Genomic DNA, 26,444 nt, shown 5'->3' with positions numbered 1-26,444 from the left:
TAAATAAAACTGTAGTAAAAGTCGTCAAAGTAAAAGCGCGTCCTTTTTTTCTGTTGCTGTTTTTCGTTGAAAATTAAAAAGAAGCCAATCCATTTCCTGTTACATGTCGTAACTTCCTATAACCATCAACGTTTGGTGGGTTCGTTTTAAATCATGTTGACCTCCTGGTGTGGAAAAACTGTGGAATGTGGTGGGAATGTCGGCGCTCCGCCCGCCCGGGCTGCGAAGAAACACACACCCAACGTGCACTCCTTACTTTGTTATTACCTCGCGCTGTTTAAAAGACATAAATTGCAGTCTGTGGTCAGTTTATTACACAGGTCTGATCAAAGGTTCGATGTGTGATGAAAATACGCGGATCGGGAGGCGTGTTTCCATCAAACCTGACAGAAAGAGAGGTCTGCTGCTGCGCGAGCATCTGCTTCTGAAGACATGAAGATCACAGACCGAGTGCTGCGGAGCTTCAGAGTCGCAAGGACGTATAAAAAGAGTCCGCAGAAGATCAACTGCGTGGATTACAGTCCAAACGGAGAACATGCAATCTCCAGCAGCGACGACGACTGCATCGTGCTGTACGATATCCGGGAGGGGACGTGAGTGAGCCGCGCGAGCGAGTCTGCAAAGTTGCATCTATAAACCATTATAACTCACATAGTGGGGTCTGTACTGCTGAGGACTGGACAGGAAATCATTGGTTTCTGATCACTGGAGATGCTGCTGTTATATCCAACGTGGACCTTCTGTTTTTCTATTAGTTTTTCTATCAGCATCTGTGTCATTGTTCAGTTTTTATTTATTTATTTATTTTTGTTTTTTTGCAAGGGATCCATTAATTTATCTTCTATACCACTTTCTCTGAGAGAAATCCCTGCTGCCCATCAACAAAAAAATTCTAACACACCCACAGGGAGGTCATGCAAACTTCATGCTGCATGAATTCAGACTCCAGTGAGGCGATAGATAATCTCCAAATCGCTGGGCCGCCCACAAAAAGGACGCATAAATTGCCTATAGCCTTCTACGAGTTCTCAGGGGTCAAATCAAGAGATTGATGATGTGTGATCATTTTCTGTCCCTTGTCAGAGAAACCAGTGTCTTGTACAGCAAGAAGTACGGAGTGGACCTCATCAGATACGCACATCAAGATTCCCAGACTGTGATCTACAGCTCCAACAAACTGGATGGTAATGACAAGCAACAACTAACATTTATGCAAATATGTAGATTTTTTTTTCTTTTAGAAAAAGTAGCATGTTTGGTTTCTTGTTTTTCTTTCAGATACCATTCGATACCTCTCACTGACAGACAACAGATACATCCGATATTTTCCTGGACACACAGCACGGTGAGTGAAGACAGCAACTACTGTAATTTGGAGAATGCAATACTAGTTGAAGGAATGGGGAAAAAGCAATAACTAAGTTTGTACACAACATGAATAAGGACCAAAATTTTGTAAAAGTGTAAATGTTTTCATAAAGTTATGCATTGTGTGGAGAATCTTCTCTATTTTCTGCTATTTCTTTTAATTCTGTCCTATAGACAAAGTAAAACCTAATTTGTGATTGATATTAATTTAATATGATCACATAATATGGGAAACCTATCTTCTGTCAGTGTTGTATCAAAAATCCAAACATCTTTCCTCTCAGGAACTGTTATTCAGCGTTTAGTCGAAAGCATCGTGTGTCGTCTACGTGCTTTTTTTTTCTTCCCTGTGCTTCACATAAAAAAACGACTCTGTCCTCACTCGTCAATTTGTTTGTGGACTCAGGGTCACCGCTCTGTCCATGTCTCCAGTCGATCAGGCGTTTATCTCTGGCTCGTTAGACGAAACTATCCGGATCTGGGATCTTCGCGCTCCGACCTGCCAGGTGAGTCGTCATTGAACGACCTTGAAAGCAACTCTCTTCCTGTGCCTGCTTCCCCTCTAAAAGCACTCTGAGGCCAATCCCTTTATTTCACATGTAGACTGAAAACATTTGGATCTGACATTAAATAATCAATATGAAACAAAAGATCATCATCCATCCAGTAGTTTTTTATTTTAGGCTCTTTCTTTACAGTTCTTACAGATACTGTATAACAGGACAAGAACACGTGTCCTATTCCAATAATTTTGCTCACAAGACAAATGAGTGGGTTCAGACAGAAGGCTGTTATCTTAACTGTGTTTCTGATCAAGATGTGAAAACCAGGGATAAAAAGTCAAGATGTTGATCTTTTGATCAGTTTTGATGTTGATCTTATGATCAGTCATACTGATTATAAGAAAGTTATTGGCCTCACTGCTCAATACCTGTGAAGGAATTTCCGCCTACTATGTGCTCTGTTCTTGTACTTCAGTCCTGTGACCACCGGGGGTCACCAGACAGCTCAGAGCAACCTGATCTACACACAGCAGTTCTTATTTAATGCTGATAACATTTACAGTTAATGGAAGGAGACACTTACACATGAAAAGATCTTCAATTCAGACACTGGTTACCATGAAAAGTAATGATAATTGTTTTTATCACTTCTTAGAATGTAAGGTTTTCTGATGTGACTGTTTTTTCTTGGTATTCGTGCTTCAGGGTTTGACAAATCCGCTGGGGAAGCCTGTGTGTTCGTTTGACCCTGAAGGGCTGATCTTTGCAGCAGGGGTGGAATCGCAGGCGGTCAAACTGTACGACCTTCGTGCATTTGACAAGGTACAACTCCTTCTGTTGAGTTTTTTTTTTTTTTATTTTTATCAGATGAATCTGGGTGTTGACTTTATCTGTTCTGTTGTTGATTTCATGTTGAATCTTCATGTTAAAGGGTCCCTTCGGCTGCTTTAAGACTCGCTTTAATCGCAGCTGTGACTGGACCGGACTCAAATTCAGCAGCGACGGGAAAATGATTCTCATCTCCACCAACGGAGGGATGATCCGCGTCTTGAACGCTTTCAACGGATCCGTGCTGCACACTTTCTCAGTAAGACGCCGTTCTTCACGAACCCTGATGAAATCCAGCTGTTCTTGTGCCACATTGCTTGTGTGTTCGGTCACTTTAAGGGCTACAACAACAGCCAAGGTGTCTCCCTGGAGGCCTGCTTCACTCCCGACTCACAGTTTGTCATGATCGGTAAGCTAAAACCTCTCAGCCTCCCCGCTGGCTTCGCTCTGACAGCGCGTTCAAGCCTCCTCTCCTGCAGGCTCAGAGGACGGGAGGGTCCACGTGTGGAGCACCGAGAGCGGCATGAAGGTGGCCGTGCTGGACGGGAAGCATTCGGGACCCATCAACACTCTGCAGTTTAACCCCAGATACATGACGTTCGCCAGCGCGTGCAAGAACATGGTGAGAACGACGGGCACAGAGCCGTCGTCACGGAGCCAGAAGCTCGTCTCTCATCCGTCTCTTCTGTTTCTCCCGCAGATGTTTTGGCTCCCGTGTCCCGACGACATGTAGACGAACCGAAGCACATCGCGCTGAGGCGGGATCATTGTTCTGCACAACATACACCGACTGAAAAAAAAAAGAAAAGCGACAACTTTTTTATTATTTATTATTTTATAATAAAGTTTTTGTTGATTGTATTTTGAAACTTTGATGGAAAAGAGTTGATGCAGCTGTTTGTAAGCAAACTGTAATGATTGTGTTTTATAGGATTTACTTTACAGTTTACAGTTTTAACCTCCATTTTTTTATTCTGCAGACGTGAACTGATTCGTCATCAGCATTGTTATTGTTGAAATGTTTGTTAATAAAAGCTGAAAAACAACTTTTCTTGTGTTGTCGGTCACCTAAACGGTAATACACTGTCCCAGAGCTGCAGCCGTGTGAGCAGCATTCTGCTTCCTATCAGTCAGAAAGCAACTACAAACTAGAAACCGTGTTCATTTATCATAAATTATATCAACATATTATGAGTTTTTTTCTTTGTGTGGCACTCTGTCCAGGGTGCATCCATCATATCACATCACATTATACACTTTTGCTTGGTAATACTGTATTTTGAATACAGATTTAGGTTATTTTGTAAGGTGAATTTGTGTGAAGAAGCACATGAAGTCACAGTGCACGAGCAGAGTATTCTTTTACAACACATAGCAGGTACAAAAACAATTTATTAACAATTTTTATTTAAATTTTAGAGCAGGAACTAAAAATATTACCCCTTAAAGAACCAATCAATGATCAGAAACACAGAAAGGTCCTTTTGATTCAGTGTCCTTTACAAACAAATGAAGGTGAAATATTTTATACTGTTAAGGGTTCATATAAAAAAAGCAACATTTATCAAAGAAAGGTGACATTTTCAGTAATCAAAAAAAGTCCTTTTCATGATAATCTATACATGCTTGGAAATGAGTACAACACAGAGACTAACAGCCTGGATTATGAGTCCATCTTCCCTGTCTGATTGATTATATGATCCATGTATCAGTGACACAGTGACTGTGCACTAACAGAACCTCCCTCTGTATGTAAACTGATCTGTGAACACACGTACGACCGTGAGAGAAAAAGCAGGCAGCTTTACTGACTTTGATGAACGGCTGTTTTTTCTTTTTCTTTTTTTTCTTTTTTTTTTTGTACACATAAAGTGTGCCTTCCTGAAGCTGAAGAGAGGGGTGGGAGTCGTGCTGAATAATGTATAGACGCTTGGGTTGTGTACTCACCACCCAGTGAATAATGAATGATCCCATCACAGGTAACCTCACAGGAACACACTTATCTTTGTCTTACCTCCCTCCGCCAGAAAGGTGTGTGTGGACAGAGATACGAGGGAAGAGAGAGGAAACCAGGTGTGTTTAGTGCTCGCTTACTCCCTAAAGGTTTTTGTTTTTCGGCAGAGTGTACATAGAGTCCTTTTGTGTGTATCGTAATGAGTCTGTTATTCACCAGTGATGAATACATTCATGCAAAGCAGTTCTTCACATGTGTGCAGGTAACATGACAGGATGAGCAGCATTCCAGAAAAGATGATATTTTAATAGAAGGACTTGTTTAAAATACCTCACCAGTTCTGTTCTTTTCATGAACTTTTAAAGGTAACTTTGCTGATCGAATGCACAAAATATACTGACCACAAATACCTGACCCACCCTCCACCCCCGGTCCGATTCTGGCCTGGTGTCAGGTTTCTGTGACCAGGTAGCTGGAATCTGAGATCTTGCGGCTGTGTCGGCCCGAGCCGCTCGGCCTCTCTGTGTGAACGAGTAATAAATAATGTCAAAAACACGTGGCTCATTGACAGTATCTTAAAACTCCGTCCTGATGCCACTGATGCCACTCGCACCGGGCTCCTGCACGGCCTTGCCTGCTCCAGGTATGTGACCTGTGGGGAGGCCCCCCCACCCGCCCCACCAAGACTATCAAAGCTGGGATAATCGATACGCGAAGTGATCAGTGGTTAGGGTGGCATATCCACTGACAGGCCCGTTATTACTCATCAGTTACAGTTCCGCAGATTGTGTTTCAGGTGTGAGGAAGCTCCCCGGTCGCCCGCGAGGCGTCTATGTCACAGGGACGCGTGGGTCCGCCTGTCTGCCATCACTGGAGAGGCAAGCTGCCCGCCGAGCCAGGAGAGCGAGGAGCGCAGAGACCCGGACCCGGTCCTTCCTGCACGAGAGGAGAGCGAAGAGGCGGAACACCGACTGCCAAAACATGTCCCACCAAACTGGAATCAACGGTGAGTTTGTTGCTTTTTAATACAAAAACTGTGGATTTGAGGTTAAAACTGACGTCAGTTGTCATTGTTTTTTAAACATTTCTTTGCAGTCTGTGAGATGCTCCACTTTTAAAACACGTCATCAAAATATTTCTCATGATATCTTGATATTGTTTTGTGTTTTGCTGAATAACATGCTGAAATATTAGTCTGAACTTCAACCTAATGAAGGCAGATAAATATGGACCGAACAAGCTGCACATCAGCTGACCGTCAAGAGTGTGAAAAGAGTGTGTGTGGTGATTTCAGTTCAGGAGGTTCAATTCCCACAGACGTTCATAGGGAACTAATACAGAAAGCATTTGCGTTATGGCATTTGGTAACTGGAGTGTGGGGGGGCGGGTTGACGGAAGCATACCTCTCTCACCTTTCTCACCTGATCCTACATCATTTATGAGGCCGCCGTGTTCCGTAACCATGGTGAGAGAGGAGGATGAGGTGCAGCAGACAGCCACACCGCAAGCGTTGTCTCTGAGTTTATTAACTGGAGCATGATGAATTTTGTTTGTCCCGACTCTGAGCCGCTTCAGGTGAACGTTTTTCTGACAGTGGATCAAATTCTCTCTCTGAAGTGGAGTCGCAGCCTCGCTCTGGCTCCTAAACCCCCGTTTATCTGTCTAATATCTGGTTACTTCAGCTACATCTGAGCTGAAAGAGTTCCTGGCCCGGGCGAGGGGAGGTGCCATCAGAATCATGAAGATCGTCATCAGAAATGGTAAAAACGTTTCTTAAAATGAAGCTACTCCTGAGAGGAGGCGAGTTTTACTGAAATGAGTTTTCCTCGCGGACACAGAGGAGCTGGTGCTGGATTCGTGCAGCGAGCCCACACAGAGCTGGGACAAGGATTACGACCAGTTCCTGCTCCCTCTGCTCGCCCCTCAGGAGCCCTGCTACATCCTCTACCGGCTGGACTCCCAGAATGCACAGGGATACGAGTGGATCTTCATCGCTTGGTCCCCAGATCAGTCACCAGTACGTCACACCAGCAACACAAAGCCGTGCAGCTGAAACTGTTCAAGAAAGATCGGCGGAAAAACTGCTACAAATGATTTTAGAAAATTGAGCACCTATGAAACCAGAGGGTCGTGTGCCCTGTGTGTGACCTCTGACCTCCTCCTGTCCTGCAGGTCAGGCAGAAGATGGTGTACGCAGCGACCCGTGCCACACTGAAGAAGGAGTTTGGAGGAGGGTACATCAAAGACGAGCTGTTCGGCACGGTGGAGGTGAGAAGCGTTCCTCCGGCACGACGGCCGGAAAATGTCAACGTCAACGTGAACCACAGCCTGTCCCGTGTTCCCCCCGGCCGCAGGACGACCTGTGCCTCCAGGGATACCTGCGACACAAGTCCTCCTGCTCCTCGCCGGCTCCTCTCACGGCGGCCGAGCAGGAGCTACAACGAATCAGAGTCACAGAGGTACAGATCAGACCCTACAGATTATGTCGGAGTGTATTAATCACATGCTTAGCTTCTGTGCATTACGGGAGCTCATCCAACCCGCCTTTTCTCTGTTCCCCCCGCAGGATAAAGTCGTATGGGTACGTCAATTTACTTCCTGTAAGGAAAGATTAAAGCGCACTGTTTTAGGACTAAATCGGAGATTTAGACCTTGTCCCTTGTGCTCACAGGATGAACGCAGACGAATTGCGACCCCAACAGCACGAACCAGGGTCTGTAATGTTCCTTTCAACAGATATACGCTAAATCTTCTGCTTAGCTGTGACATAAGTTGCGTCGGGATGAAATGGTACAACCTTTTGTGCTTTTATGTCCAGCAGGTCACCATGGAGTTCGGCTTAGATAAGAGGGCTCAGACTCTCCAGGGTCTGGCGTTCCCTTTACAAGAGGAGGCCAAGCGAGCTCTGCAGCAACTCAAGCAGAAGCGCATCAACTACATACAGCTGGTGAGCTCTGACAGAGAAGACTTTCTGCACGACATGCGGCGTGCGACATATAGCTGGCCCGCTGAGTGTGAAACGCAGTGAAATTGGCTCGACATGACTCGATCGCTGAACAGAGCCTGTCTGTGTGTCGCGCTGCAGAGGCTGGACGTGGAGAAAGAAACCATTGAGCTGGTTCACACCACACCTACAGAAACCCACGAGCTTCCCTTCAGGATTCCCACCGATTCGCCGAGATACCACTTCTTCGTCTTCAAACACTCCCACCAGGGCCAGCTGCAGGAAGCGCTGGGTCAGTCCGAGCAAAAGAAAACAGCTGTCCGGGTCTCCACTTAGGAGCCAGTGACTGTGATGTCGTGCTGCTGTCAGACGCTCATACACAGGGCGTCAGAGGGATTTTGTTTTTACCAAACTGGTCAAAAAAAATGTCATTCTTGGCCGGTGTGAACGTGAGTGTGTGACTGTTGTCGGTGTTTTCCCGATGACAGACCGGTGCCCTTTTCCACAGTAATATTCACTGTGTGAACACGGGCATGATTCACTCGGAGCGCTTTGTGCCTCGTCGTAACAGTGAAACGGGATCGTCTTGCAGAAAGATGCCGAGCCGTCGACCTCAGTTTCAGCGATCGTGCTGGATAGTGTTGCACTGAATTGAATGTGACGGCCGGACCGAGAGACACTGAGCTCTCATGAGGGATTTTTCTCTTTTGTTGAAAATTCCAAAGACAGCATTTTTCGGATTTTCACAAAAAAGACAAATAGCATTTGTTTCAGCTGACAGATGGGCTTTTGTTAAACATTTTGAGATAACGTGTATGTCAGTCATTATAAATTTTCATGGGCTAGTTTATCATCTTCACATGTCCTCAGTCTCCGGGGCTGCATCTATTCCTCACATTTTGTTAATGATGTCAATTCAGAAGTATTTACAAAGAAAAGCTAAAGCCCTTCTTCGTGTTTGTTCCAGTGTTTATATATTCGATGCCTGGGTACAGCTGCAGTATCAAAGAGCGGATGCTGTACTCCAGCTGTAAGAACCGTCTACTGGAGGAGGTGGAGAGGGACTACCAGCTGGAGGTCACCAAAAAGGTACAAATCACACGACTGATTGCCATCAAAGTGCTAATGGACCGTGCAGTCACTGCTGTGTGCATCTGTGTGTGTGTGTGTGTGCGTGTGTGTGTAGATGGAGATTGACAATGGAGACGGACTGACAGAAGAGTTCCTGTATGAGGAGGTCCACCCGATGGAGCACACCTTGAAGCAGGCGTTCGCCAAGCCGCGGGGACCAGGAGGGAAGAGGGGCAACAAGCGCCTCATCAAGGGCGCAGGAGAGAACGGAGAGGAAAACTAGACATCCCAAACTCACACGATGTACAAAGAACACAGTCTCTACCAATGTATTTGTTATTTCACTATTTAGCTTCTTGCGTCTATATTTTTATTTGAAGACATGCTAAGAACCAGAGAATTAGAAATGCACACCACCCATATGAAACTCCAATCCTGCATTATTCAACTGTTTTGATTCTTTTTTAACGATTTAGCACCAAACTAGTCACACAGTATTTGCCACTGTAAAGTTGTTCCAGTACTAGAACAAGAGCTGTGTTCTCAAGATGTCTTGGAAAACTTTCCTGGGGCTTACGTGTGATCATTTTTGAAATATTGCCGTCTTTCTCAATAAAAAGATTAATTCAAGGACAAACCACTAAAGATCAGCGGCAGAGTGGCCCTAATGGGAGCTGCTAAAGAAATCTTTTTAAAAGGTTTTTTTTTTTTTTTGATTTGTCACTTTCTCTTTAACTTTCAGTCATCTTTCATGACATATAAAAGACAAAAAAGCTTCTCTTTTTAAGCCAGCAAAACAGCACTTTTTGTGTTGAGAGCCTCAGAATAACAGTAAGGCCCAATTCGAGTAGAACAACTGAAGACGGGATTTTCAGAAGAAAAAAATTCTTTCTGACTTTTCATCTAATGGTTCATTTTTAGTCTGAAAAAACACACTGACAGTCAGTTCAGCTCCTCAAGAATCAACAATCAAGAAGTCATTCAGCCACCCACAGGTCCCAGTCATGCAAGTTAACAGCACCTTCGAACTCTTTGGTATTTCAACAGTAAGCGAGTGACAAATATAAACAGCAGAGCTGCAAACCTGCTGCAGATTTTCTGATGGAAACATTGTCATCATATAAACATTGTGCTGCCAAAGTCTGATCACATGACCAGCGGAAAGATGTAGTGGATGCAAAGGTAACAATGGTGCAGAGCAATGGAAGGTACAGAAGAGACTGCAGGGGTTGGAGACGATGAAGGGATGAAGTTACTGAGATTTTCAATGGGAACGAACAAGATGGACAAGATTTCGAAGGGCTGAGGAAAGATTGTTGATATTTCTGGACAGAGGACACTGGGTGAGATGGAGGCACTGTGATCACCATCCGGAAGACAAATTAGAAATTCACCCCTTTGCTTGTGAAAGCTGAAACGTGATACGAGTGAGTGTTGAACAGTTCTCTTTTCTCCATCTAAGAATTTCAATTCAGCAAAGTTATTATTAAATCATGCAATACAGCTAAATGAAATCACTTTTTAAACAGCCAACCCATAATTATAGAAATGTGAAGTCGAAAAACTATACTGGCTAACCTCTTGCCACCACTCAGCAGCACTAAGAGTTTCACACCAACAGCAGTAGTTTATCGCTAATGAGGGCCAGTGCATAAGCTGTTTTGTTTTGCTGCTGTCACTTCAAGCTGTTTGGAGCTTAAAACTGGAAATTAAAGTTAAGTCTGGGGTCATTTCTTGTTTTTTTTAAGATTAAATTAAAGTTCCCCTCGATAGCTACCTTTTCCTCTGCCCTCATTTTTTTTTTTTTTTTAATTATTAAAATCTCAAGATCCTTTCAAATTTGCTGTGAAGTTTCTGCTTTTTGGTGGATTATCCATCACATTGCAGAGGCCCGTGCTGCAGTCCGGGTTCCAGCAAATCACATTTTCAGCGACCTTCATAGTCATCAGATCAAGATTTGCCTTCCTTCACTCGAAAGCTGCTGTTCTTACAAGAATCCTCAATAAAACGTTTTCTGTATTTTACTAGCATGTGAGTCTTCATTTTTCCTCAGAATGTGTGTGCGTGCGAGTGATATCCTATAGTCACGCAGGCAGCGGCAGCAGCAGGGGTCACGGCTCAGTACCAGAGGTCAATTTGTTGTGTGTGTGTTTTCCAGGAAGGCGCTGTACCCAGAAGCCTTCAGCTGCGCGGTCTGCTGCTTTCAGAGCTCATGGGAAACAAGGGCGATGTGGAAATAAAACATTTTTCTTCTTTTTCCTCTTCTTGGAAACAGGTTTCAGAGATGAATAGCTGCTTTCAAGTGGTCATTATCTCTATACGTTGGAACTACTGGGTGAGTTTATGATGAGAATAGATACTTTAAAGACAGACTCACCTCAGGTGTGACACTGTTTGGTTCATTTCCAGTGAACTCATGTCACAAAAGTCAAAGAATGATAATATAAGAAATAATACAGTCAAAAAACAGATTGTATTTTAGTACCAGGACTGATTTTTGAATGAAAAACTCAATTTATGTTTAAATGAACTAGCTATAACTGCTGAAATTAACAGAAAATGCAAACATGCAAACTCCACACAGACGGGCCATCAAGCCCCAAATCAAATCTGGAATCATCTTGCAGTGATGCAGTTCTGACCTCTATGCTGCTGTGCAACCCCTCCTCCAAATATGCATTTTAAAAGTTGCCAAACAATTAAATGCATTTTTGAAGTACAACATATTATTGATTTTCTTCAAGAATAATGAGTCTTTCATTAAATTTCAGTAGTGTGTTTCTGATCATTTTAGTCATTCATATTGTACTGCTATTATTTCCAGTCTTTACATTTCATTGTACGTATAGATACAGAAGAATGTGTAATGCATCTCACCACTGTCTTTAGCATCAGTAATAAACAAGCAGTAGGTAACGGTAAGTTCAGGGCAGGTGCAGCCTCTAGGAATCCTGTCCATCACACTCACATTCATATCTCGGACGAAAATAACTATAAATATATACTATACTACTACTAGATACAAGATAGTGCAGTGTTTTACTAATAGCAGTAACAGATTAAATTTCTGGTTCCTTTGTTTTGAGAAGTAGACAGAGATGTGAGAGGTTTGGGGCTTTTTTGTGAAGTTAAATGACATTAACTTGTAAAAGATTGTTTCAAAATGCAGTAAGGGCAAAGATAATCTACTCAGTGTGTCATTCAGATGAAGATGTCAGTCAACAACTGGGATTTCATTCATCAGTCTGACATTTAAAGCCTGTGGGTCCCTGCTCCACCCACCCATCCATCTATTAAACCATCCATCTATTTATTAATCCATCCATCCATCCATCCATCCACCCACGAGCCGCCCGGCGCGTGCTCGCCGCGCCGCGCCTCGTGGAGGCGGTGCAGCCTGCAGGAGGCCTCGTGTGTTGACGGTTCCCCCCGTGAAGCTGCTGCCAGCAGCTTTTCTGTCACTGCGGGCGCTCAAACACAAAACCTTTCTTGGAAAGCGATTCCGGGAAGCTCCGTGAGTCCGCGCGGCTGAACCGAGCGGCTTTCTGCGCAGCGCTACGCTGAATAAAGAGCTTCACACTGCGCCTCGGCTGCTCACACACACACTCTGCTGCGGTGGAACACACACCGATCCATTATCATTCTGCTTTCAACTACTTCGACATCTCAGGAATTTTTTTTAGCCAATTCGGTGTTTGTTGCGGGAATGCGCTGGACTTTTCTGCGGCTGCTTTTCCACAGCGGGGACTCTCGGAATGACTTTTCTTGATATAAGGTGAGTTTCTTATAAAAACGGTTTGTGTAGTTTCAAATATTAAGCTGCTATTTCAAACTATTACTTTGATTGCTTTGTAATAAGAATCATTTTTCACGCTTTGTGATGTGAATTTTCGGGCGCGCGTGGATGTAATATTAGCGATTCTACTTTCCAGCGATATTTGTTGATATTTTTCTTCTTTATAAAGACCGTAAACACTTAAAAACATGAATGCACAAAAGAGCTTGTGCATACGTTTTTTTTTTCAATTGAAATACATCCTCAATAAATCTATTGAGTTACTTTGTTTTTTACTTGTGTTATCTTGATTTTTTTTTTTTTTTTTTTTTTTTTTTTTGTGCTGTATTAACAGTTTCTGGTAAGTTTTGAAAGTTAGGCTTTACACATGGTTATAAACATTTTATACTGATTGCTGTAATTTTTCACAGAATTCAGCATGAACTATTAGGTGATATATCATCATGCCTGTGACTAGAATGCCATAAATGCTGCAACAGGATCGTTTTCCTCCTCAGGTCTGCTCTCACTCAGACATGGTGGCCCGGGCAGTGACCGTTTTCCACCATGAGGAACACGGAAGTCCGTGCTGCCCTCACCCATCTCCCCCATCCTGGGATCCAACGCAGGACCTCCGTTACATCACCACAAACTTTCAGTATCTTCAGACCTCAGGTGAGCCCGCGGTCCCTCTGCCTGAGCCCGAAGGAAAAGATCAGCATCAAACCTGAACAAAACTGTCTCTTCCAGGCTGGTACTGGGGTTCCATTTCAGCGAGTGAAGCTCGAGAAGCCCTCCTGACCAAGTCTGAGGGCACATTCCTGTTGCGGGACAGCACTCACCCTCAATACATGCTGGCCCTGTCAGTCAAAACCCGCAGCGGACCGACCAGTGTGCGAATCCAGTACAGCCGGGGCTGCTTCTGGCTGGACTCCATTTCTCCCGGCCTGCCTCACCTGCAGTCCTTCCCAGACGTGCTCAGCCTCATACAGCACTACAAAGGCTCGGGCCACGCGTCGCCCGACCGGACGTCCGGCGACATTCACCATCAGGCGAAGACGCCGGCGAAGAGCGACCCGTCACAGCAGCCCGCTAAAGACAGCGGCATCCCCCTAAAGCTGGAGCAGCCGTTGCACAGACTGGACGTTTTCCCTTCTCTGCAGCACCTGACGCGCCTCACCATCAACAGGCGCACAAACTGCCCCGAAAGGCTGCCCCTCCCCAAGCCCCTGCTGTGCTACCTGCAGGAATACCCTTTCTCTATCTGAGGATCTGAGGCCTTCAGAGACAGCAGCATGGCCGGAGTCACAGCCTGTGAATCTGGGACAGTCAGGGACCCCAGGCAGTGACCATCCGAGGGGTGGGGTGGGGGGGGGGGGGATTACAATTACAATACAATCACCCAAAGTATGGCTGGCTCATGAATGAGCTCGTCCCACTGTGATGTTCAAAACTTTCATATGTGTGCTTCAGCTCCTGTGAACATCAATATGCAAGCTGCTGCTGCTGCTGTTGTTTTCTTGTGTGTGTGTGTGTGTGTGTGTGTGTGTGTGTGTGTGTGTGTGTGTGCGCGTGTGTGTCCCATTTACCACCAGTGAGAACAGAGGGGTGACTCTAAATTATAAATAATAAATGTGTGAAAAAGCAGCTGCTGTTCAGTCTGTTGTTCACGATGAGATAACATCAGAGGAAAGAAAATCAGTTCTGTGTCTTAAGATTTCTGTTTTTCTCTGATGTTCGGCTCACGGGGGGGGGGTGTTTCGTTTGCAAAGAGCGTCAAACAGAGCAGTGTTTATTCACTAAAAAAAAATCAATGAACCTAGTGAACCACAGCTAAGCTAACAATAATCTCATGTAACATTTTGCAATGCCACCAGTGATCCTCACACAGTCACAGAACTGCTTTTCAGCACGTCTCCAGTTGTTAACTAACAATCATCTGCATTGATATCATTTTGTTATTAATACCCATTTTTCACTGAACAAGGCAGGAGCGGAACAGATTTGTTGCTGTTGTGACTCATTTGTTTTTATCTCTGTGTGCAAAGTGTTTTATTTTTTTTCTTCAACTTATTAAAATCCAGGCACAGTTTGATCACAGACTAAAACATCTGGCTGTAAACTAATGAGAAAAGATGTTGCATCAGTGTTAAAAGACGGAGTGCAGCAACGTGACCAGAAGGCCAGAGGTGGTTTAAACAGATAAAATATCAGAGCGGGTGGGGTGTGCCTTCTCTATGACTTTTACTAGTCTAATCCTGACATAAAATCAGCTATTCTTTCATATCATGCAGAAATAATGCTAAAATAAAGGCTCTGGCTGAAGTTGTCAGTCAAAAGCTTAAGCTAATAGGAGACATCTGTTTGCAAAGTGACTTCATTCTCAGAAGAGGATCATACATGTTTCGGTTTTTCTTGGAAATAAATCTCACAAATATTTCCTCCCATAAAGTGTGTGTGCGTGTGTGTGTGTGTGCGTATGTGTGTGTTTTTCTCGCTTCTGAATGACTGGTCACTTGAGCGTGCACATAAATGCGAGGTATTACTGTTTTCATGGAAACATCTCTGAGTTGGTTTCCACGAGTTGGAACTGAGCAGTGCTGAGAAAGCCTCTTATCAGGATTAGAGTAAGAGCTGTGGTTATTAATACACTGCAGCACCAGCGCAGAGCAGGCTGTGTTTCTCTGTCTCTCCCTGCTTCGGCCGAACAGTCTGAAAGCTAAACCACTTCCCAGATCATAGTTAAATGTCATTAAGATTACGTTTTAGATTCCTTCTACAAGTGGCTTGGCCGAGGTGACTCTTCATCAGCTCACATGTAACACAGCACAGTGACAAAGCAAAATCTTTTGGTGTAATAATTTGCACTCTCCTCTAATGGTTAGAGACCAGTTGGGGCCTTTTCTTTGTGGAGTTTGCATGATCTCCCTGTGTGTATGTGGGTTTCCTCCCACAGTTGGAAAACATGAGGTTAGCAGCCTCCAAATGACATCTAGGACTGAATGTAAACGTGAGAGGTCGTGCTCTATTTGTTTTCCCTGATGGATTGTAAAGGATTTACCCTGAACTGATCAATATTCAGCTGGACTCGGTTCAGTTCCCTTCAACACAGATTGTGGGTGAAGGGATATGTAGAAGACAGATGAATGGGTGATGGGAAAATTCACGTTAAAATAATAGCCACATGAAAGCCACTGAAAATTGAGCAAAGCTTTGCTACATTTTATTGTGAAAATTTCCTTCATTTTTCTGACCCAGATCCACCTTTTCCAGCTCCAGAGTTCACCTTCACACTCTACCGGAGGCCATTTGAGGACACTGTGTTTTTTGGGGTTATGATTCAGTTTGCTGTTCTGTTAAAATGTGAACTGCTCACCCAGACTCACATCTGAACACCAAAATATGTTTGCCCAGCATTGCTCTGTATTTTTCTGCCTCCATCTTTCCTCTCTGTGTCACAGATATACACCCGCACAGTTTGATGTTGCCACTCGCATGTTTACTGTGGTTACAGTATTAAAGATGACTGATGGTTTATTGGTTTATGATCCGCCCAGCTTGTGTCAGGTGAAGAGTCCTGCATGTCATCGGCTGTAGATGTCTTCAAACAAAAGCATGAATTTGTTGCAAAACGTCATGAGCGTTGTTTCTTATGCATTTTGTCAATTTCAGTATGTATGGATAATTTGTCCCCTGCGAGGCGTGAAGGCAACTTTCATTATTTAACAAAGTATAAAACCAAGTGAATTGTGACAACATGAATCTTGACTTAATTCACTAGACACTGTATTTTTGTTGTTGTTGTTGCTCTTTGTTCCTCCCACAGCCCATAATCATGTATGGGGGGGGGGGGGGGGGTTAAATAATGACCCCAAATTGCCCCTTTGATGTGAACATAAGTGTGTGGTTGTGTTTGTTGTGATGGACAACAGACATGTCCAACGGTACCCTGCTGTCAACCATGGTTTGCTGGGATTGGCTCCACAGCCTCACAACACTGAACAGGAAGGAAGGACGGATGGATGGATGGATGGATAGATGGATGGAGGGGACTCTGTGTAATAAATAACAACTGGATATTTGATATGATTTTTTTATTTATTGATTTGATTTGATTTGATAGATTTATTTCGAACATGGAAAAAAAGTCAAGTGTACAAACAAAATAACAAAACAGCCATCCATAAGATAATTAATATGGCAGAGTCATCACGTATGAGAAATCTATATAATCATCGTTATTATCAATCCATTCAATACGAGTGTCAACTGTCATTAGATATTGGAGTTTAGTTTTAGTCCAAGCAACTTATCAAACTAATAGCCTTATTATTAAACATTCCTGAAAACAGCAAAACAGGGTTGGACTTTTTTTTATAACGACAAGGGGAAAAAAAATATTGTGCTGCAACCATGAAAACAGTGTCTGTCCAAGTATTACTCCATTCGTACTGCCTCATTATTGAAAAATGTAATCAATAATAATAATAATAATGTTGAGGTATTGTTCCCGCCCCCTCCCCCTCCCCCTCGTTAATCCTCCCGCAGCGGCGCAGTGAAGGAGCGGCGACGGAGGGCTAACAAAAGCAGCACTTTGACTTCATTTTCATAGATTTCAAATCAACCTTTCTGTGAGTACCTCGCTTTCACGAACAACGCGATATTCTGGCGTTTTAATCCACAGGATTATGAGGGGAGATATCGTTGATTTTGAGGAGCTAATCTATATTTCCTGCGGTATTCCGCCGAGGCTAGCGAGCTAGCTCCCAGACCGTTACAGTCGCATTGACTTCCGCTCCGCTAAGCTAAGTGTTGCTAACTGTCCGTACCGGCTGGATGAGATGCTCAGCTCAAAGGACAGAACGGAACCAACAAACCACCGTGACACTAGCTGAATCTCTAGATATTACACACTGGCCAAGCTTTTGGCTCTACTTCTGACGTTTGTCGACAGAGTGTGAATTTCGCCGGACGTCCAGCGCAGGCTAGCTGTTAGCTCCGGGAGCTAGCTTCAGGGTTTTGTAAACAGAACATCTCGCTGGGTGGATCGAATCTAGGTCATCGGCGCCGCACTGACTCCCAGATACGAGCTGCGGTCGTGCGACAACATATTATCACACTCGGAATCGGTACAGTGGAGGGAGCAGACGTTTAAAGCGTTTGTTTGCCCGGCTGCTTGGTATCGGGGTGGGTCACAGACGCGGGCGGAAATGTCTCATCACGGGAGAAGGTTCACTTCAAATGTGAACCCAAGTCAACACAAGCCACAACTTAGTCTTTTCACAGAGTTCACCAGCCCCTCTTCCTTTGCATATTAAGGAAGCAGCCTGGGTGTGTTTGGTGTCGTCGCAGTAGTTGGTTGACACAAACCAAGCGGGTGTCGGGTTTGTGTCAACACAGCTGAAGGCTGTTTGCTGCTCTTCGTCTCGGCCCAGGTCGAAGTTCCTGGAGATTCACGGGTTTTGACACTCTTTATGGTGAAAACATTAGGAGAAATGTTCACTCATTACTGTAGGAAAGTGATATTCCGATTTGATTCTGGTGTGTTTCAGCTCCTGTGGAACTCATTGAGTTCCAATCAAAACCTACCACACCAAAGCTGTTAAATCTGAGCCAAAGTGTCACTTGTATGTATTAGAACACCACTTTCCTCCATATAAAATAAAGAAAATGAATATTGTTGTCACATTGACTCCTCAGATCATAAATTGGAGACATCAATCAAATTTTATGGAGACTGGGTCATACTGCTAAAATAATGGCATAATAACTTTAAAATGAAACTCAGATGTTTTCCTTCTTGGTGGCACAATGTATACATGAGAAAAATGTTTATATTTTCACTAAACCAAACAATTGCTACACAAAATGGCTACAGTCTCTACATAAATTCAATTTTGATGTTACCTTATGTTGTACAGTGAAATACTGTGAAATATCCCAAAAAAATTCTCCTGTAGCTGTTGGGTTGTGCATGTTTTTACAAATTCATCCTGACATGGCTTTGAGCAGCGAGGAAGCTATGTAAACACCTGGTATTTCAGCATGGGTCTCAGTTTTGTGTTGCGCCTGCTCCTGTTAAGTTAAGAAATGTATTTAAAACATCTCTATTTTCTTTGAAATTGTTACAGTTTACTTGGTGGTTTGCCAAGCCGGATTAAAGCCTCTTGCAGGCTGATTTTGGCCCACGGGCCTTATGTTTGACACCCCTGTCAGACATGTTTGGTCTGGAATGAGGTACCTTAAACAGAAAACACCAATGTAAGCCTCGTTTATAATGTCTGAACAGTATACCAAGGCCTGAACCTGGGTGTGAGTTAATGTGGTCTTCATGTTCAGAAAATTATCTTTGCATCTTCTTTCAATTAAAAAAAAAAAAAAAAAGTTGAGTGGGGACAAAACTGGAGCTCGCTACATTTTTGTGTAAATGACTTTCTAGATAAATACAGTTGGTCCTGCTTTGTGTCATGGGAATCAACTATAATTGGTTAAGTCAATAATAAGAAGCCCGCTGTCATGCTGTGTGCACGGCTCCCACACCCAAGAAGGACACGAAGATCTTGTTTCTGTTTTCTTCAAGTACTGAATCATCTCAGAGGCTAGACAAATACCAAGAATAACAGACACAAGTTCTGCCTCAAGTGTTTATGTTGACAGTGACTCTGATTCTTCCTGTTGGTCACAGATTCTGTCTCTCCCTCTGCAAAGCTCTTGATTTCCAGAGATTTCCCATTTTCTTAGAAATCATAGCAGAAAGTGAGTGAGCTGTGAGAGAGACATGCAAGTTTGTGTCTTTTGTCAAAGTTGTGTCCCAGAGCCACTCAGCTTCTGCGTCCTTGTCTATTTGAGGTGCCGTTGCGGAAACGATAGAGCTTTGCTCGTGGGTGTAGCATGTAAACTAGCATATCATTTAGACTACGGCACTTGGTGTGGTGGGTTGCACAATGCGTCGGTGTAATAAATCACCCGTCCTGAATGGACAAAGTGTCCTCATGTGTTTTTTTTTTTTTCTTTCTGTGTGTAGCATACAGTTATGGCAGCAATCAGGAAAAAGCTGGTCATAGTGGGAGATGGAGCATGTGGGAAGACCTGTCTGCTCATCGTGTTCAGTAAGGACCAGTTTCCAGAGGTCTACGTCCCCACAGTGTTCGAGAACTACGTCGCCGACATTGAAGTTGACAGCAAACAGGTATGATTAATTTTCCTCCTCTCAGATTTCGCTATCAGACCTGCGGTGTGTGTGACAAGTTTAGCACTTTTTATCCTGTAACCTCTCTCTGCAGGTGGAGTTGGCGCTCTGGGATACAGCGGGTCAAGAGGACTATGACAGACTGCGCCCGCTCTCTTATCCAGACACTGATGTCATTCTCATGTGCTTCTCCATTGACAGCCCTGACAGTCTTGGTAAGTGGAAGCAGCGCTCCGGCTGGTCACGTCATGCTGTTTAAAGCGCCGGGTCTGAATGGATTTATCCATTGTGAAAGTTGTCGCGAGCGTCTGTGCGGCCGATTCCCTGCCCTGACAGCTGCTTTGTTTTGTTCTCCTCCTCTAGAGAACATCCCTGAGAAGTGGACCCCAGAGGTCAAACACTTCTGCCCTAATGTTCCCATCATTTTGGTTGGAAATAAAAAGGACCTGCGTAACGACGAGCACACCCGGAGAGAACTTGCCAAAATGAAGCAGGTGAAACTAAAGACCACACACTTACCAATGCAATCAGTTTTCTAGAGTTTTCTTTCTTTGACCCTTTTTTTTAATCTTCATTAAACAAATTTCCAGGAACCTGTGAAGCCCGAGGACGGACGAGACATGGCGAACAGGATCAGTGCCTTTGGATACATGGAGTGCTCCGCAAAGACAAAGGATGGCGTGAGGGAAGTGTTCGAGATGGCCACCAGGGCTGCGCTACAGGCCAGACGGGGAAAGAAGAGCAGTAAATGCGCCCTTCTGTAAGAGGGGGGGCACGAGGACTGCTTCCTTATGGGGGAAAAGAAGGAGAAATAGGTCAAACCTACCCCCACACACACCCATACAAAAGACTGTTCTCCCCAGTTTTTACTCAAGGTGTAACGCTTTTACTTTACTTTTCTTTTTCTTTTTTTTTTTTTTTTGTCTTAAACAAAGATAGTCAGGTTCTGTCAGTATTCAAATTTGAAGTTCTGGAAAATACTTTTTTGTACTTTAACATAAGTAATTTTGCCATAATCGAACCTTCTTTATCAACACGTTCTAACGGGAAAATCAGCCAGGGGACCCACTGTGTCAAACCTGCCAGCTACTGTTAAGTGCTTAAGCCCTGCCTGCTGATCTGAGGAATGTTTCCACAGCCAACGAGGGTGAAGTACCTGCTCACTGTGACCCGTCGCGCCCCCCCCTTCAATTGTTTCAACCAGCTGATGCACACAGGAGGTCTAAATTGTTTTGTGCGCTTCATATACCAATCATATGTGCATCATGATCACATGCACAGTATGAGGCTGGAACGCATTTTGTTAAAACACGCAAATGGAAACTTAGTGTTTTGTGTAATAAATTACTTTGTAAGAATCTTGAGAATGTGCATCATTTGATTGAAGAATGCTGTATTCTGCCTAATGAGTGACTGAAGTCTCCTGAGGAACAGATGAAGTGTTCACAATGTACTGCTGATCAGGATACTTCAAGCTGGGAAAATGTCAGTGCCCTCTAGTGGTCAACTATAGCTATTGCCTAAAGCTTGACCTCTCAGCCTCTACATCGTGGCTGTTCAAAATGAGCTGACAGATGCTTAAAATATAGAAACACAAAGTACTTTATTGAACAGAGTACACAGACAATAAGAAAACTGCAAGTCCCCCACTTCTTTGGCAGCTTTATAAATGAGAACTGAACTTCAACATTAAGCATAATACCACATTTATCGTGTGTATGTTAGAATATATTGTCCCTTCAAGTGTAAAAATATATCAGGTTCAACTTAAAAATGAATAATGCAACACATCCACTCTCATGATGCCTGTAGGCTTTTCCCCCAAAACATGAAATCTTAACAGTGGTTTATTTTTGGAGTTGTTGAACAAACGCCTGCTACACCGCAGTGATAAAATAAGTTTTCTTTCACAGAGTAAAAAATACAGAAAATTTCATGTCAGGTGATGTTAAAATCAGCTTCTCGGACCTCTGTAACATCTCACTGGGAAGTTTTTGAACCTGCTCTGCATATTGATGCAGTTCACCATCTTCTCCGAGCAATGAAGAAACTTGATCAAATGACTTTAAGGTTTCTGCCTCTTGCCCTGGAACACTCTCTTTTGTTTCAGTGCAGATGAAGTTGTTTTTATATAAATACAACTATCTTATGTTTCTCAATGTGAGCCACAATCAGTGACGGAGAGAAACGCTTCATGAACCTGTGAAAGGCTGCGTGGGATCATGATCAATGGACAACAGAAAGATTTCACTTTGGTTTTTTTTTTTACATAAATAGCAAAAGAAATCTTCTGATGGATGTTAGATAAAGCACACTTAATGTTGTCAAACAAAATAGACTGATGCCTGCCTAATGGAAAAAGCAGCTCCTGTGTGTCTTTCAGATTAGGCTGCCTCACTCTTGTGCCAGGCATCAGCAAATCTTTCTGTTGTCACCTTAATAGTCATTGGGTCTTTTTGGATGGAAGTCCAGAGCGAGCAAGAAACACTGGAACCAGGGCCAGCGCGCCCAGAGCCAGGGCCACCAGAGGTCGGTAAAAGAGCCAGCCGACTCCGATGACGAGCAGAGACAGCGAGCAGGAGACGCACACGGCGAAGATCTTCAGGCCGACAGACACCAGGTCTCTGAGGACGGGGACCCAGTCCACTGCGGACAGCAGGAGCATGAATGATGGAGACCAATTCATGGAGGATGTTTAGTGTGTGTGTGTGAGTTTGGTGTTTTACCCAGTGTGTAGATGATGCGCATGGCCAGCTGGATGCTGAGGCACATGAGGGCCCAGCCTGCAGCCCGGAGGCCCCACGTCTTCATGCTGTTGTACTGCTGCTCCCTGGCAAACACCTCCTGCAGTTCACAGCACAGCCGTGTCAACCGGCGCCGACCGCACGCTACTGCAGCCGTGTCACGTCTGCGAGCGAGCTCACACTGACCTCTGCCGACAGCTCCTCCAGGTAAATGATCTCCAGAGTGTCCCCTGACTTGGTTTTGAAAGGCAGCAGCTGCTCTCCTCTCTGCATGGCTACGATACTGACCTGAGGAACAAGAATCACAAATCCAAAAGTTCATGCATTGGCAGAAGCGCTTTATTTTGAAAATCCCAAAATGGCCTTCATCTCAGCTTCATAGCTCACAACAAAATTGGAGAGAAAAGCATAGTGAATATAGAAACGGGTCTCTCACGGTTTTAGCGGGGCCGAGGAGAGAGTTGTCACCGCTCAGTCCAGCGTAGGAGAATCTGACTCGCACGTCTCCCACCTCAGGAGGGAAGAAAAAAAAGAAGGTTACTCAGTGTACAGAGAGTAAATTGAAATATATCAGAGTGAAGATCCTGTGTTGATGCTCACTTCTGGTCGGCGTGGATTTTGGGTGTGGTAGAAATAATCATCATCGATGGAGAGAAAGGAGTCCAGCTGAGAGACGGGGTAATCCTTCAAACTCAAAGTCTGGAAGTCGTTTATCTGTTCCACCAGGCCTGACAGCAATGAAACACGAGTTCATTCTAAAGTCACACAACTCAGCCTCTGTTGACTCGGTGAGATAAACACCTTTAGACAGAATGAACGGTCCAACTCGGACTTCTGGAGCCACGACTGTCACGCTCTCAACCGCCATGGCACTGAGACACAAACATTTGGTTAAAACAGCCTCCACACTGACGGAAAAGCAGGAAAACGATAATTCCGTCAATAATTTTAATACCTGGGATTCTGATGACCGATTTCCTTGTCAAAATTGCGACTGTTGATCAACTCCGACTTCCACTCAGTGTCTAAAGAAAGAAAGTCAGATTTCATGTCAAACAAAATAACTACTACTAAACACCAAATAACTAAAAAAAAAAAAAAAAAAAAAAAAAACTTACTGTAAGTATATGTTGTTTCTGTTTTCGTTTCACCATTTTCTTGATAATCCCTGAAATGAGCCGCAAGGTAACAGAGTCATTTGTGTTCGGGTGACGATAGTCTAAACAACATTTTTTACACCGAGCCCCACCCAGAGAACAGCATGCAGACTCACTTGCTCTCACGATACTCCACCCACTGATACATCTCCACCTGCCTCCTCAGCTTTGCTGCCTGCAGCTCCACTCTGTAGTTGGGGTCATGTAGAGGCTACACAGACACAGGAGCACGTAGTAAAGCGAGTCAATATCTGGAAACTAAAGCACACTTTAAAACTGCAGGATGTGTTTTTTCCTTGTTGCTCGCTCAAATCGTATCTATATAACAGCAGTAGATGGGAAAAGCATTATTTCCTTCTTATTTGTCTATTTCCTGAAAATGTTAAATACAATATAAATGACAATGAAGAGCTGTGGTTCTGTTGGTAGAGCTGAACAGAACAATATAACTGAAATCCACAATGATCACCGGTAATTTTGGACAGAATTGTGTTTTAAAAGCACTGAAGACGGCCGACCTGTGAAGTGTGCAGCGGTGCAGTCAGATGAACCAAATGGTTGTTGTTCTCCAGGTCCATCCTGAGGTAAGGTCCCAACGACACGACCTGAGAGAGACCTTCGTCCAGGGAAGATGCTGTCTGCAAAGCCCGGCCCTGAACAGGGAGAAAGGGTCACAGAGAGAGTGTCCTCTCATTAGTTAATGGCCTATCAATGACATGTCTGAAAGCTGAGGTTTGGTACCTTTGCACCACCGTGTGACTGTTTCATACCTCATTGGTGAAGAGAACATAAATAGAGAGAAAAAACAGGCCGACGCCGACGGCCATTCCTCCTGCAGTCTCACTCAAACGCTCCAGGAACCCAGGGTTGGACTTCGAGGTGACGCGCTTGTGTTGGTCGGGGTATCCACCCGAAAACTGAGACAAACAAGCAGCCGGCACTGATGAGTAAATCAGCACCATCAACACTCTCGCCTCTAAGCCAGATCTATAACTCCATTCTGGGTTGGGCTTGAGCGTCACCAACTGGCTTCAGATGTATACTTTTTTTTTTATACCATCTGAGGGAACCAGTGTACTTGGAAGAAAAAAAAAATCCATGCATGCACAGGTAGAACATGCAAACTCCACACAGAAAGGCCCTCCGCCTGACCTGTAGTTGAACCAGAGCGATGCCCACACCACTGCACGATACATTTCCATTCTGAAGCATTCCCTTCTGTTATTGATCATTCTCTGTTTTCTTGCAGTAACTTATTCTCTGAACCAATAAAGACAAAAGATGTAGGGAAGGCTAGTGACTAAATATGAGTAATGCTTTTTTTTAACCAATCAGCATCAGAGTCAATCAACTCAACCACAAAATGTCAAACTTTCATTTTAGGGCGGTGTGCCAAAATATCCGGCCTGACCCTGATGTGGCAATGTGGACATCTGCTGATGGACATACGAGATTTTAAACATTTTCAACATGTTGTATTCATTACAGTGAATGCCTCATCTCTCAGGCAGCCTCTGGGATGGGCGTGGACATGTTTGGCTCTCCTCTTGTGCTTCGGGAGTTTCTCACGTTTGTAACTCGATTCAGAAGTTGTTAGTAAACTATAAATAAACACAATGACACGACACAGTCCAACTGGATCAACCGCCAGTTCCAAACAAGGGTCAACACTGTTCGGTCTGCTACTTGAACTTGACAGTTAACAAGGTTGTTGGCTTACAGTGCGGTAAAATAAAGTTCACCACATACCGAGACGCTAATAAAGCCAAAACAGAGAGGAGAAAGAGATTAACTTACTGTCTGAGAAGAAGACATCTCGCTGTTTGGTTAAAAATCTGCAGGAAGACGACCGCTGATGCAAACTAGCAGAAGTTTGATAGAAGGTTCGCTTTCACCCTGACTCGGAGTGTCCCGGAATGTCTGAAAAGGGGGGCGGAGTCAGAAAGCTGCATTGAAAGTAGGTTCCCACCCTTCCCGTCCGCATACCTGATTCTCAACTGCGAGCGCTCCTACAGCGAAGCCTGTCCTGACCCGGAAATCCTCCCCCCGAGGGCTCATGGGTAATGGCGTTTAATTTTATTTTACTGGAACTTGTGTTGTTTTTCTTGTCACAGGCTATGATAATGACATAATATTCATTTTAAAACCGAAAAAAACACAAAAATCCTTTAAAAAAGTGCTAATTTTCTTCTAACACAACATGTAGAAGTAAAACACAAATATTTGCACCACATGTCATGTCTGCACCTGAACAGGATTATTAAGGCCACCTGTCAACTGCACTGATAGGAAAACTTGTTCTTGGTATTACTTCATAATAATAGCCCACTCTTTTAATGAAAACCTTTGCTTGTGTTGTTTTCATGCAAGCAAGCACATATTGTCATCATGCTGTGTTCATTGAAGACACAGCTTACTTCAACTTTTAATTGCTTCTTAATTCTTGAAGTCTTATTTCAACAACTACGTCTGACAGATAAAAACAGATCCGTCATTGTTGAAAATGTACTTATTTAAACTTGCTTTTTGTCTTTTAATCCATTTGTGCACCTTTTTTTTTTCTTCAAATTTATGCTCATAACAGTAGAACAGTGGTTAGCCCTCTCGCCTCACAGTGGAAAGGTTCAGGTTCGAATACCAGATGGGGCCTTTCTGAGTGGAGTTGTGTGCTCTGGGTACTGTGGTTTAAATCTCCTGTCCAAAAACATGCATGTGAGGTAAATTACCCCTAAGTGTGAATGTGAGTGTGTGTATGGCTGCTTGTCTTTGTTGTGTTTGCCCTGTGATGGATTGTTGACCTGTCCAGAGTGTATCCTGCCCTCTCCAACTGAGGTGCACACGCGCGCGCGCGCGCACACACACACACACACACACACACACACACACACACACACACACACACACACACACA

The 26,444-nt window shown here is 43.9% G+C and overlaps 4 protein-coding genes across 6 annotated transcripts; 3 read left to right on the top strand and 1 right to left on the bottom strand.

Moving 5' to 3' along the window:
- Window positions 1-163: 163 nt before the first annotated feature.
- On the top strand, window positions 164-8,953 carry LOC115389029 (WD repeat-containing protein 82-like). Of its 3 annotated transcripts, XM_030092393.1 has the most exons (16): window positions 164-593; window positions 1,084-1,184; window positions 1,279-1,345; window positions 1,775-1,874; window positions 2,577-2,693; window positions 2,803-2,958; window positions 3,039-3,108; window positions 3,179-3,321; window positions 6,497-6,670; window positions 6,826-6,921; window positions 7,008-7,112; window positions 7,259-7,276; window positions 7,544-7,600; window positions 7,739-7,889; window positions 8,565-8,686; window positions 8,784-8,953. In XM_030092393.1, exons 1-16 carry the CDS (start codon window positions 433-435, stop codon window positions 8,949-8,951), a joined length of 1,806 nt encoding a protein of 601 aa, XP_029948253.1. In that variant the 5' UTR covers window positions 164-432; the 3' UTR covers window positions 8,952-8,953. The 3 variants fall into 3 exon arrangements, with proteins under 3 accessions (XP_029948253.1, XP_029948252.1, XP_029948254.1); XM_030092394.1 differs by lacking the exons at window positions 164-593; window positions 1,084-1,184; window positions 1,279-1,345; ... (4 more) ...; window positions 3,179-3,321; window positions 7,259-7,276 and adding exons at window positions 5,302-5,659; window positions 6,336-6,413; window positions 7,325-7,366 and having other exon boundaries at window positions 6,492-6,670; window positions 7,475-7,600; XM_030092392.1 differs by lacking the exons at window positions 6,497-6,670; window positions 6,826-6,921; window positions 7,008-7,112; ... (3 more) ...; window positions 8,565-8,686; window positions 8,784-8,953 and adding an exon at window positions 3,400-3,544 and having other exon boundaries at window positions 171-593.
- Window positions 8,954-10,848: 1,895 nt separating this feature from the next.
- On the top strand, window positions 10,849-13,731 carry LOC115389035 (cytokine-inducible SH2-containing protein-like). Its single transcript, XM_030092399.1, has 3 exons — window positions 10,849-12,443; window positions 12,962-13,118; window positions 13,194-13,731. The coding sequence occupies exons 2-3, from the start codon at window positions 12,980-12,982 to the stop codon at window positions 13,709-13,711; spliced, it is 657 nt and encodes a 218-aa protein (XP_029948259.1). The 5' UTR covers window positions 10,849-12,443; window positions 12,962-12,979; the 3' UTR covers window positions 13,712-13,731.
- Window positions 13,732-16,981: 3,250 nt separating this feature from the next.
- On the top strand, window positions 16,982-20,995 carry LOC115389038 (rho-related GTP-binding protein RhoA-B). Its single transcript, XM_030092403.1, has 5 exons — window positions 16,982-17,074; window positions 19,468-19,632; window positions 19,727-19,847; window positions 19,996-20,126; window positions 20,223-20,995. The coding sequence occupies exons 2-5, from the start codon at window positions 19,477-19,479 to the stop codon at window positions 20,394-20,396; spliced, it is 582 nt and encodes a 193-aa protein (XP_029948263.1). The 5' UTR covers window positions 16,982-17,074; window positions 19,468-19,476; the 3' UTR covers window positions 20,397-20,995.
- Window positions 20,996-21,215: 220 nt separating this feature from the next.
- Window positions 21,216-25,457, bottom strand: tmem43 (transmembrane protein 43). The gene is made up of 12 exons (XM_030092386.1): window positions 25,331-25,457; window positions 24,304-24,450; window positions 24,052-24,186; window positions 23,650-23,744; window positions 23,495-23,544; window positions 23,332-23,401; window positions 23,178-23,248; window positions 22,977-23,104; window positions 22,813-22,887; window positions 22,563-22,664; window positions 22,359-22,476; window positions 21,216-22,278 (listed from the first exon to the last, which is right to left on the bottom strand). The coding sequence occupies exons 1-12, from the start codon at window positions 25,346-25,348 to the stop codon at window positions 22,076-22,078; spliced, it is 1,212 nt and encodes a 403-aa protein (XP_029948246.1). The 5' UTR covers window positions 25,349-25,457; the 3' UTR covers window positions 21,216-22,075.
- Window positions 25,458-26,444: the final 987 nt, after the last annotated feature.

Source organism: Salarias fasciatus, chromosome 5 (genome assembly GCF_902148845.1).
Source record: "Salarias fasciatus chromosome 5, fSalaFa1.1, whole genome shotgun sequence".
In the NCBI taxonomy this organism is placed as follows: domain Eukaryota; kingdom Metazoa; phylum Chordata; class Actinopteri; order Blenniiformes; family Blenniidae; genus Salarias; species Salarias fasciatus.
This window is presented reverse-complemented; position numbering and strand designations above follow the sequence as displayed.